Source organism: Melanaphis sacchari, unplaced genomic scaffold, assembly GCF_002803265.2.
Source record: "Melanaphis sacchari strain LSU unplaced genomic scaffold, SCAv2.0 Contig54_pilon_pilon, whole genome shotgun sequence".
Lineage (NCBI taxonomy): Eukaryota > Metazoa > Arthropoda > Insecta > Hemiptera > Aphididae > Melanaphis > Melanaphis sacchari.
Window position 1 is genome coordinate 2040379 of NW_020271380.1, and position 14251 is coordinate 2054629.

General features: G+C 24.7%; 1 protein-coding gene across 2 annotated transcripts; it reads left to right on the forward strand.

The window, feature by feature from the left end:
* The first annotated feature begins 3147 nt into the window (after positions 1-3147).
* On the forward strand, positions 3148-5589 carry LOC112599671 (vacuolar protein sorting-associated protein 72 homolog). Of its 2 annotated transcripts, none has more exons than XM_025346681.1 (3): positions 3148-3443; positions 3529-3788; positions 4803-5589. In XM_025346681.1, the coding sequence occupies exons 2-3, from the start codon at positions 3538-3540 to the stop codon at positions 5470-5472; spliced, it is 921 nt and encodes a 306-aa protein (XP_025202466.1). In that variant the 5' UTR covers positions 3148-3443; positions 3529-3537; the 3' UTR covers positions 5473-5589. The 2 variants fall into 2 exon arrangements, with proteins under 2 accessions (XP_025202466.1, XP_025202465.1); XM_025346680.1 differs by having other exon boundaries at positions 3149-3439.
* The last annotated feature ends 8662 nt before the right edge of the window (positions 5590-14251 follow it).

Below are 14251 nucleotides of genomic sequence, written 5' to 3' on the forward strand. Positions count from 1 at the left end.
TTAATAATTGGTACAAAATATAAATTAGATAGTACTTATAAAATATAAATATACCCACACGGCTACACTCTATAGTCTATAGCAATTAGTAAATATTTTTTTAAAAAAAAATTCGCGGGCCAAGTTTTAAGTGTCATTTTTATACTTATACACTAAAAACTAAAGGCAAAGATACATACAAAATCCATTTATTTAAATGTGACTTAATATATTATGAAATTATTTTTATTATAATTACTATTACTTATTTTTATTTTAATATTTTGTACCTACACTTATAAGTGATGACTATAGTTGATTTCCAAATTAACAATTTAAAATTGTATATATTACATAATTTTTTTTTAAAACACACATTAACGCACATTTCTAACCAAGCCTACTTTTTAGTTGACAGTCCTAAGCCTGTAAAATTGAGAAGGAAAATGTGCGTAATTAAACGGGAATCAATTCGGCTCAACTTAATAAAATATCTTTTTGAACGGGAACCAATTTGGCTTACCTTAATAAAATACCTTTTTCTAACGGGAACCAATTCGGTATCAACCACGTCACCTGTTATTACCCTCTGAGAAGGGTAGAATACAATTGTGTACACTGCTTATTGACGGTACCTTTTTCATAACACGATTGCATACGTTATTTTTGTGCAACGTTGTCACATTGGCTGAAAGTCACGTATAAACGAAACTGGAAATATCAAATGGTTATTGTGATTATCGTGAAATAAAATTTCACAATACTTATGATCGCTGTAGATTTTATTAATTAACAGATGAACGTTCTGAGAGTAGTATAAAGTGTAGTATAATTGAGTAATTTAAGATGGAAAATTAAATTATTCAAATAATTACGTCGGAACGAGGGAAAGACTTAGCATCAGTTAGTACCTACGAACAAATATCGTTTTATAAGACAACGAAAAGACGGGCAAGTTAAATTGTTGTGCACACACAGAACATTTTATGCCAGTGTATTATCAGACAGTGGCCGTTAAAAAGTATAATCGATGTTGGATGAGCATAGTCATATTTTAAATACAATAGAGAAATCGAACATTAAATTTTACGGGAAAATTGTAAACGTAAAGCAGATGACTCAATTTAAATTAGACCATCAAAAATAATCAAATGAGCTGATTGTAACACATTTTTAAGTGCCACATTCAGATATAAAATCCATAAAAAAAGTCATGTATGATAAAAGACGGAAAAATTATCTTCCTCTCCCAGATTCATTAACCTGTGCTATACTTCAGTTGAGAAAATGGAAGAAAATGGTAATATTAAATTCAAAAATGAAAAATTTGTTCATGTACCAACGATTTTGGGGTACCTCAAATGTTTTTCAACGTGTTTTACCTGTATTAAACATTATAGGTAACAACAATAAAAAAGTCAGTTCCAGTTTTGAAATTCATATTTCAATTTAAAAAAATAAAAATGAAACAAAAAATAAAATTATTATTTATGCTAAGACATACATTTTAAAAGTTGATATTATGTTTATTTAGCTGATAATTGATAAGCTATAGTATATCACGTACCAATTTGTTATTCGGTATTCAAATAACCAGTTAATCATTATAATTAATAAGGTTCATCAATAACTTTTCAAAAAACATTAACGTTTAATTGTGTACATTTTTTAATTTAAGTAGATACTTTATATATTTATCAATATAGTTATTGATTAAGTATACTTATTATAATTATTACATAGGTATTATATTTCATTTTATATACTTATCTAAAATAATAATATATTCTGAGAATATTTTTTTAATGATTATTTAATCGTAAATTACTTAATAAGCATTCATAATTAAGTATAGAGTTAAAAACTACCCAGCTAGCAATAGCTATATATTATAGGTATATAATATAATGCCATCATATACTCGTATTTTCAATTTACATAAAAATATATTTAGATTCATCGCCTAATAATTATCATTCTAATAGTACATATACCTATGAACCTCGGGCATTCACAAAATGAGGTTTTCCATATTATATGATTTAAATCTTTTCATTCAATTATCCAAATATAAAACACAATATTATTATTATAAATTGGAATTTACAATACAAATAAAAATCACAATTTCAGCAAAAATATTCAATAATTGATGTTTTCATAAATTAATTAATACCTAACGAAATAATAATGCATAAAAGTGAAAATACAGAAATTAATTTATATTAGATGATTAGAGACTTTGTAAAACGATCAGTTTTTATTAAATTTTTATTAAATTCATAAAAATAATAAATTACGATTTTCGATGACATTATTATTAGTCCTTATTTTTTAAGTACTGAAAATTACATACCTGTACTAGTTCATTCGATTTTTTTCAAGCAGTTAAAATAATTGTAAATACGAAATTTTGAAATGTATTTATATAATCTAAGTATAATTTAATAAAATTAACTACTATTTAAATATTTTATTTATTTTTGTGTATATTATTTCAATATAACACAGTTTGTACAACTATAGATACTTTTATTCAAAATATTTTTTTGCCGTAAATTTTAATATATTCCTTATTAACACATGGAATTGAAAAATAAAAGGTACCTATTAATAAAAGTCTAAGAATGTACCTAGGATCTCTATATTCTTAAATTCGGTTCTGCCTTTACTTACCTAATATATTACTAACAAGTATCTAACTATTATTAATTTTTTATCAAATTTAAAATTTGGCTAAGCTTATATCCAGTGTAGCCTGTACATTTTGTTCAGTATTAAAGTAGTAAGTAGGCAATTTCAATATTTTTAGCCAATTTACAATTATAAATACAATAGGTATGTATGTACCTATAACTATCTACTATTTAATGTAGATCTATTTGATTATGAAGCAATACGAATGAAATACCTATGTACAAAATACAACAAACACTATTATTATTGCATACCTGTCTAAAAATTTGTTTTTTTATTCTTTCCATTAATCCGTGATAGAAATGATTACAAGAGATAGTAAATTAAAATGTTGAGAACCAATGACACAACCAATTTTTCAATATTCGTTAGTAACTTCTTTCTTATATCATAACACTATGATAGCGTGAATCGTGATAGCAGCGTTTAAAACGTTTAGGTATTTAGTATTTATGCTAGAACTAGTAAGTAAAAGCTGATTTTGTAAAATATTAAAATAAAAGAATTTATTAGTTATTAAATAATTCCTTCAATGTTTAACTATTTTGAGTTATTTAAATTTCTAATGGATATTGGTTTTCATTTTACCTAAGCGAACAATTGTATTACAAAGTATGCACATAAGTTATATTCTTATGATCAAGCATTGAACAACAGACAAATTATGCTTTTGACATTTAATCTACAACTTACATTGTTTTAACGTACAATCAATACTTCTGAGAAAACATTTAACTCAACTGACTACAGTGTATTTACAATCGTAGGTTAATATATTACTTTAAAGTTTTACTCGTCTTTATGGTGTTTTGATCTGTGTGATTTATGTAATTAATGTTCAAAATATGATAGTTTCAGGCTATGGCTGCTGAAAGGGAACGTCGTTCAAATGCTGGTAACAAATTAGCACGTTTATTAGACGAAGAAGAAGCAGATGATGAATTTTATAAGACTACTTACGGTGGTTTCAATGAAGATGAAGAAGACAATGATTTTCATTTTGTTGACGAAGAAGCACCAGATGAAGTTGATTCAGATTTCAGTATCGATGAAAATGATGAAGTGATATCAGACATTGAAGATGAAGAACTAACTCAAAAAAAAACTAATAGGTTGGTACATTACGATTACACATGGTTAAATATTTTAATATAAATATATTGATAAATTTTTAATTATAAATATTATATTTTCCTCAGTAAAAGTGTACTAATATTTAGTCTTAGTTTTTGAAAAGCATAAATTAAACACAAACACTTGTTAAAAAAAGTTTTTATTGTTATTCTCTTAATGTATAAAATTATCAAACACATCCATAATTTTAATATATATTTTACCTAAAATAAAATATAGTTTAAAAATGCTGTTCTTTTCATGAAATCAAATAAGTGATCTTTTTAATAAACATTCATTAGGTATCTAGTAATATAAATGAATATGAAGTTGTGAAATCATTGCTCATATTTATTACCATTAATTCTACATACATTTTAATAATAAACTTACTTTACTACTATGTATAATCAATGGTATTAGTTATCAATTATTTTTATTCTTATTGTTTTAAATGTTTTAACAATAGTATAAATATGTGCATAATATATTATGTGTACTGTATAGGTATGTACCTAAGTGTATATTAAATATATATATATTTAAATTGCACTTAAGTTAAGATAATGTATATGATCAAAAATGTGATTAAACTATTTAAATTTTAATTAAAAATACATATTTATTCTATGATATTAAAAAAAGAAATATTAAACAATATTTTGGATAAGAGCATATTTTAGTACAAAAAAAATATACTTATTTCACATATTTCTTTAAAACTTAAAAGTGTATTAAGCGACTATTTCAAGGTTTTTAATGTATCATTGCATAAATAGATTTGCTGAATGCTAATAAAGAAATGTATGATTATTCCTTTTGCTGGTTATGTAAATAATAACAGTATTAAATGTATAGTAGTAGTGATGAAGATTTGCATTTTCTTTCAAGTTGTACCTATTGTAAATTTATTGGTGATATTGGTATATAAAAATGTTAAGAATCATTGCACTAAAAACTTCCAATGTTTTATTTTGTTGTAACTATCTTATAATTTATCAAATTTATTTTAGATATCAAGAGCCTAAAGTGCCAAAACCTGTTGAACAAAAAGAAGCTCCAAAAAGAAAACGTTCTATCACAGAAAAAGTGGTAGCTGAAACGTCATATGAACGAAAATCAATACGACAATCAACAGCAGTTAAATCTCAAGAGACAATAGAACGTATTAAAGAGCGTGTCAGTAAAATCAAACGAAATAAACCAATGCCTCCAGAGGAAATGCCTTCGCAACAAGAATTGTTAGAAGAAGCAAAGCTTACTGAAGAAGAGAATTTAAAATCATTGGAAAAATTTGAAAAATTAGAATTGGCTAGAAAACAGACAAGAGCTAAACCCCGTGTCACATACTTGACCTCTGTAAAATTCCTTAGTAAAGCTTATCCATTATTAGCTGAAGATGATACTGTAAACATCGAAAGTGAAGAACAAAATGTGAAGTGTGAAAGTCGTGAGTTTATTGAGCGCACTACCATCACAGTGAATGAACCTCATGAATTTGAACGAATGTTCCCCAAGAAAGTAGCCAAACCAATCAAACCACATAGACAGTGTGTATTCACTGAAGATTATGCCAGATACAGAGATCCTTTAACTGGTCACCCTTATAAAAATCAAAAGATATTTTCAATATTAAGATCTGTATACTCAATGCATTTAGATGAAGCCTTTGCTAAGAAATAAGCTAAAAAAATTTAACTTAAAATTTTTCTTAAAATTATATTGACTTAGTAGGTATTAATCAATTGCTTTTTTACTTAAAAGATAACTTATTGATCATGTAAATTTAAAAATATTTTTTTTCATTGTAATGTTTTATGAATTATGGTTTGATATTTTTATATTTAAATTGAATTTAAAAATAGGTTATTTGTAATAAATAAAAAGTTAAAAGACATTTTATAGATATGGTTAGTATTAAATTTTGTCAAATATCTTGAAGTTGAATTTCATAGTTAGTATATTCAGTAGTCAACATTTTAGTTAGCACGACTAAATAGTGACCCATATGATCCTAATAGTAAATGTGTGGTAGAAATTATGGTAATAAATAATAATCTGAAAACATGATATGAGTTATACTTATACTGAGGAACACACATAGGTGTGCTTAAAATTTGTTTGGAGGATATGCAATTGATAAAATATGCTCCCCAAAAATATAAATATACTTATCAATGGTTTTAAATTAATAATAACTTCTAAGTACTTAATGGAAAATAATAGGTTTTTCCTTGACCTATAGAATAAGCAAGTGCTTATTGACTATTGTATACCATCTTTGATTGCATATGGGTACACACAATATTATATTATATTATATAATTCAACATACTAACCTAACACTAAGAATGTTTTAATCAAGTTATCACCAAAATTGACTTCATAACCACTCCCTTTTACAGTCCCAACTATAATTAGGTAGGGAAATTAACCATTAGGACTGATAACATAATATGATTGATTTATAATTTTATAATTTTACAATCATTCATAACATGTGTTTCATTTCAAATATTTGTAAATATGTTATATTATTTTAAAGTAACAATCAATTTACATCAAAAAATAGTGTTTCAATCACTTGTTCATAAAATAATAATAATAATAATAATAATTATTATTATTATTATAACTTTCAAGGAGATACTTAAAAAATAATAGTAATATTGTTAATTAAGTATTTATCTACCAATATACCTATTTATAAATTTAGGTTAACAATAGGTTATATTTAATTAAATATTACCAAAACTATACTTTAAATCTTAAACTAAATGAATATAATTTAACAAATTATTATAAATATTTAAATGGTGTTCAACATCAATTGCAAAATATTGTAATACTAATATATATTTATTTTTTATTTTTTTTGTACTTGAAATTAGAAATAAAAATTATTAATAAAATACATATTTTGTATAGAAACTTATCAACATAATAATATTGTATAAGCTGTTGTCTATAGGTCTAACATTGTATATGAAATGCATTTTTTGTATTTTAAATAAAAAAATAGATATGTGATTTAGAATAAGATGTAGTTTTAAATATCCAATTATTAAAATACTTTAGCAATGATTGAATCATTTTATTAAATTTAATTCATTTTATATTTAATTAAATCTTTTTGAGATTCCTCAGGAGAAACAAATAACCAATTAATTTAATTTCTTATAGTCTATGGAGGTATAAATATTGTAAAAACATATTTAAATTCTCCAAATCATGAGTTAACTATACATGAATATATATATATACATTTTAAATTATCTTAAATACTTTTTTTAATTGGTACAATTAACAACACATGGAGATACCTGGTTATTTCAACGTAATGACATTTTTTTTTCCATATTTCGACTTAACAATAATTATTTAAGGTCAAAATATAATCACAAGTAATACAAAATAGTGCAACTATATTTTTTAAAAACTGCCTATGTTTGACAGCACAGAATAGAGAAAAACATTATTTTGATTCATACTCCATTAGAGTAATAAATAAATAAATTATAATATAATATGAAAATACCAACCACCAGGTTATTGCACCGAACACTGTTATCAGACATCTTTACTTGTATGATATTAGCTTATCTAATGATCGGGTATACCCGGTTATTGCATTTAATTATTTAAATGTTGACAAAATTATTCTTTATCGGAAAATGCAAAAACATACATTTCAAAAAAAAGTGATGATACCTGGTTCTTGCACTGATTATGTGTTAAAAATTCAAAATATTTACAATTTAATACCTGATGCTAATAAATGTATTAAGTACTAGGTTTGTCGAACATGTTTATCAAAGTTAGGGTACCTATTAAAAAATAATTCATAATTAGGTACCTATATATTTATAGGTAATAAGTTTTAACTTTTAGGTTCGTATATGGACATCATTTATATTTTAATTTTTAACTTTAAAATAACTTACTATTCCACCTCAAACTGTTTTAAAACTTAAAGCAATTTAAACCTATCCATACCATTCTAAGGTATGTCGGTATAGATTTATAAAGTCTATGTTAATAGCAGATTTCTATTACCTAGTAAAATTATAAACATAGGCGGAACTACGGTCTGGTCAACTGGTCCTTAGCCCAAACGAATCTCTTCCCGTACCTACTTATGTTTACAGTACCTATAGGCTATAGATAGATGATGAATGGACATAATAGTGTCAGTAATAAACAATAATACATACCTAATAATAATATCACATATTAATATATTATACAAACAAATATATTTTAAAACAAGTAAAAATGGTTAAATGAAATATGATTTATTTCTTAGTAAAACAATCATCAATTATAATTTAACGGAAATTATTATCAGAAGTATCTAATATTTTAAACAATTGCAACACACTTACTCGATTATTAAAACCAAATGGCTATCGATATTTATATCTAATTCTATTCAATTAAGGAGTAATTGGTAAACTATTCCCACTACACGAACCGGTTTTTAAGGACCGGGTTGCTTAATTGATACAAATAAAGTTTTCTAAGTTAAATTGTACAGGTCCTAGAAATTTATGACCTGCGTTCATAAACTAACACAATAGATATGATATTATAGCAACATATTACAAGGTTTATTCATATGACTAAATATTAAAATAATCAAACAGTACACTATCACCTGAGTAACTCTTTTCTTGAGGGTAGTATTTTGAAGATCATAGATGTAGCGGAGTACGAATTGAAGCGATTGAATATATTATGATTTGCCTATAAGGTAGGTTATTGTATCTATAATAAATCATTAAAAATGTTACTTAAAAATATAGAGATGATTTGTCTGTCTTTATTTCACGAACAAAACTCGACTGATTAGCTATATCAATAATTTGTATATTCTCGTACTCTACGTTCCTGTGTTCTTCTGACCTAAGCAAAAATCGCAGAATGTGATATAAATGACGCGTCAGTAACATGTATATTATCGTTAGTCGTTACAGTTACTTCCCTCGCCATTTAAAATTTGCTCTCAGATTTACTTTGAAAACAAAAACAATTAAAAACTGAAATCAAAGGTACCTATGTTAGTAAACACGTGTTACACCTTAAGTAAAAATTTTATTTATTTAAAAAAATGTAATATAACATGAAATGCATAAATAATATTATAGTGTTTTATTTATATTTTGTTATCACTTTCATTCAACTTAATTAATGGTCCTCGATTATAACACTAAAGGCACTACGGGTATAAATGTTTGATGTTAAAATTAAGCTCCATTACCACTATGATACAGGAATGTCTTGGCAATTTATTCAATCATTTATTGAGAATTGAGATATACCATGGCGACAAACATCGACATCGATGAAGTAATCAATTTTTTTTTTTAATGGTTCCATATGATAGTCTTTTAGTTAAATTAATATTATTTGACCTTTTTAAAATATTTTTTTAAATTATATAATATTAAAATGTATCAATTAAATCACTTTAAAGAGGTATATTTCGTTTTTCAAATTTTATAAAATTTAAGTATAAAAAAATAAAAAGTTATACAAATATAACAACATGTAAGAAATATATTGAGTCAAAGCAATTTGAATTTCGACTTTTAACAGAGTAGATTATTGTATTGTAAGTACCTATTAAAATTTATATATTAATTTTTAAATAAAAATTATAGATACTAACACAAATCTACAAATGTGTATACAATTACATAAATGAGGTTTAGAAAAAAAAATTGATACCTATCAAGAATTTTTCACTTTCTCTTCTCCACAAATTATAACTACCTAAGTGTTTTAATTAATTGAGAAAAGTGGTCTAGCCTAATAAAAATCTCTAGTTCCTCCTATTATTATAAATATAATAGATTACTAAGGTAAATGGACCTACTATATTTCCTATATAAAAATTAAAGTATTATAAAATATTCTCAGAAATAGAAATAAACACATTGTCTTCGATCAAAATTATTTTTCGACTGTAATAGCCAGTAGGTATCTAATGATTTATAATTAAATTTAAATAAAACATTAAACTACTTAATACCAAGTATTTAGAAAGTCGGAACCCATTAATGGCATTAATCTATTGCAACATTCAAAGTTTAACGATTTTTTTTTTCAAAATTTTTTATTAAATCGTTATTTTTAATAGCAAGTTTTATCCACGATAATTATAAATTAGAACTTAGAATTGAAACTTGGGCAGTTATAATTTATATTGGATTACAACAACAAAGTATTTGTAATTTAGATTTTATTATCTTATATTAAAAAGGATTATATTTTTTATTCGGCTTGATATCTGGTTAAAGTTTTAATTTATACAGCTTTAATTGGTATAAGTAGGTAGGTAATAAAAGTATATGATTTTCTCAAGGCTATTAATTTAACATTGTTCATTAAGTGTCTAATTTTTATGTACATTTTCAAAATAACATGTTTATACATATAATAATTTACAAAATTATTATTATGGAATATTTTAATAATAAATAATAATATTAGTATAATACACACCTAAGTTCACCTATATGTAAATATTTTGTGATTAACACGGCGCGTGGCGCCACAAATAGACTATTTAATTGTACCAATAATCAGTGTCATAGTTACATTTTAATAATAATACATAATATATAGGGTACGGAAGCTACTATTGTATCCTGTAAACTTTAACTCCCCACCCCTCATAAGTAAAGCGCTACTGACATGTGTAAAATATTTTTAAAAAGTAAATAAAAATAATATTTTAAATACAAATTCGAAAAATATTTTTAACACTTTATTTAAAAATATATTTGCATATGATATGTTTCTGTTTCTGTTAATTCTAGGACCAAATTTAATTACTTGAGTCATAAACTATTTTCTCTCTTAAAGATATTATATTAGTTTCAAGTATTCAATATTCTAAACACAAATATCAGTTCAATATATCGACAATTCTTGAATCGTTTTCATGATTGTGCTTAGTTATAGTTTAAAATATATTGTTTTAGTATAATATTTTCTCGTACCTATTTATAAAAAATAAGAATATTTTCAATTAAAACTAAACATATTTTTAATAGTAAAATCACCGAAAACAAAATTAAGCTGTCGATTCAAAATATGTATAAATGAATTATTTTGTAATAACTATTTTAGGTAAATATTAGAATTAATAATAATCATATCAAAGTATTAAGGTTTATTTTTATAGGTAAGAATAAAGTATTTCTGAAAAAAAAAAAATTTAAAAATGTTTCGAATTATTGAAAACGTATTAAGAATATAATGTTATAGTAGGTATTCAAAGTAGGTATTTTATTCGAAATACTACCCATGTCTGCAGCTATGGTTAATAAAAATTTGTTAAACAGGATTGGGATATGAAAAAACACAGAACAAGACGTGTAGGTACATGAATAAAATATTTATGCATTTTCAACTAATTATTGATTACATTATAATAACAGTATTTGATTAAAAATATATATAATAATATAATATAACACAAGAGAAGAGTGGTCGTACAATTGTATTTCGTAAAAATAATTAAAATCGATATGACTCAATAACTGTACAGTATATATTATATTTGTAATATATATATATATATATGTGTGTGTGTCTAGAGCCAATAAAAGATCTGTTCAAATTTTTAAGTTTTAAAAATTTGGCAAATGTTTTTTTTAATGTAAATAATGATTTACGTTTTACGTCTGTTTGCACTACCAGTCTAGGTTCTTTGATTGATGATGATAATAATAATAAAAATAATAAAAATAATAATAATAATAATAATAATATTAATAATAATAATAATAATAATATATCCCGTGTACCTTCAATATACATAAAATACAATAATAAAAAAAAAATAATAATATTATAAGATACGAGAAGTATATAAATTTGTAAATGATTATACGTACAAAAATCTATCAAATAGCGAAATAATATAATAATGACAATAATAATAATATATGCGGTTGTAATTTCTTAGATAGATTGTATATAGGTACCTATAAAGCTATAAATACATAGAAGATATTCGATTGCATAGATACCAAAATAATAAGTGTTTAGAGAAATTTTAAGTTTTTAAATATTATTGATAATATTTATAATAACGTGGGAGACACATACAATGTTGATAAATATTCATAATACTGTTATTGATCGAATAATGACGATAATAATAACAAACACAAAATGAATGCTGATCTTAATATTAACATAGTGGTACCTATTATACAATATATTAAACTGTATAGTATAAAATAGTTATTCGATATTTACAGACTAAAATTAAAAACAAAAAACAAACGCGCACATTAGACATTGTTAAGTAGGTATAATACGTATAATGATATACACATAACGGCGAGAATAAATTGCCAATCATTGTTTTTAATAATTATCTGGTTAAACAGACTCGAAAACAGCACAAAATCGGGATTTTAATTTATTATATTTAAATTTTTGAAATGACTATAGACCCGTTGGGACGAGATATGACGACATGCGTAGCCCATAATTTGTTTATTATAGCGAACATTTATGCATACAGTATACTCAACTGTGATCACGACGATCAGATTGGGAAGACGACGAACAAGAAAACGACTTGGATCCGAAGTTTTTCGTATACTAATGACGGAATCGAGTTTGAAATCGGTAAACGTCGTATGTGTGATATATATTCACATTTAACACGCGCACACACACACACACACATACACACACACATAATATATAATAGTAATAATAATAATAATAATAATAATAGGTATAGGGTTTCCGTGTTTTACATGCATCAACTACAGGTATGATACAGTTGCGTAATGGGCATAACGATTTTGGCGATGTTACGATTAAAATGTTACGTAACAACAAATGATACATATTATTATTATCATTATAGGTATACAGATCAGAGTCATATTATACATTTATACGACTTTAGTGTTTGATATAATAATAATAATAAGTATGCTACCAATTCGATAACACTATGATATTATTATAATATAGGTACCTATAACTATATGTGTGTATGTATATGATATAATATGAAAATATAGATATATCATAATATATCTCAGGCGGTAATCATTTTTCGTGATATATTATTGAGTCCGTATCATACTTAATAGCTAGGTTATGTATTATATAATATTAAATGGTATATGCGCGCGTAAACGTTACCTTATAAACGTTATTTTACGCCGTAAATTGAAATGCCCGCCTACCTAAATATTATACGTATATCGTATTATCGTAATAAGTAATAACTAATAATGTTCGACACGGACGGAACGAAAGAATAATATAATATAAAATATAGTTCATATAATATTATAACACATTTTATAAAAGAAATAAAAATGTATATAAAAAAAAAAAATCGTCGGACCCTACGTGAAAATATAATAATTATTGTAGTATAAAATATTATGTACACCTTTGTAAAATTAAGTTTGAAATATCCGTCTACAATAATATTGAAGAAATAATTGTCTAAAACAACGTAGGTATCGTCATTGTTATTATTCACTAATGTACGAATAATATTAACGTATACGCGATCCGTGTATGACGAATTGATAAGTATTGTAACAGACATAATATTTCATTTTACATATTATTTACATGATATCTACCCATGTGTATATTATATATATGCCGAATAAATAGAATTGAAAAATAAAAATGTATCGTAATATCTCATAGGTACCTAATAGCATTGATTTTAGAATGATATAGAATTCGCTGTATACTAATTGAGCCCTTAAACTTGAACGGGAAAAAAATAATATATTAATCGAGTCCCGAGTACAAACGGGACATTAGCGGAAATTATGCCGCGCGTCAAAAACCGCTCCAGATGGATGTACCTATATATATTTATCATTTATATCATTTTTATGACTTTCGTCAGATAATAATATAGTAACGTATACTCTAAATCGGGAATTTTAGATTTTATTTCTATCATCGCTAGTATAATAACAGAATTATATTCTAAAATCAATGTTACATGCTAATAGTATCATTTACGATTGGTGGTGGTCTGACCTGGTTTTTGGTAAAAAAAAAAAAAAAAAAAAATCAAATTACAATCGCGAACCTTACACAGAATACACGTTGTGATTAATTCTTTAAATATTGCACATCATATAGGTACCTCACATTTTCAACAGCGGTAATATACACATAGATATATTGAGTTCGAACGCTATTAGATTAGTTGAGCAATGTTTGGCCTGCATATGTCGTATGTATATATACAGTGGTATTTTTTTCCTGGTATGTAAAAACGACTAATATTATAACAATTATATAATTAAAAGTATGTTATGATAAAATATATCAATGAAAATTGTTCACTTTAAATGATAGCGTAAATTGTGAAAAATGTTATAAAAATATTATGCTATAGGCATATATATTTTCTATGATTTATATTTCAGGGTAGCGACGAATA

What these genes read in the sequence shown, in the direction of transcription:
- LOC112599671 (XM_025346681.1), top strand. Translation starts at nt 3,538, where the DNA reads ATGGCTGCTGAAAGGGAACGTCGTTCAAATGCTGGTAACAAATTAGCA. An exon ending in ACTCAAAAAAAAACTAATAG is followed by an intron (nt 3,789 to 4,802) that starts GTTGGTACATTA and finishes AATTTATTTTAG; the next exon opens with ATATCAAGAGCCTAAAGTGC.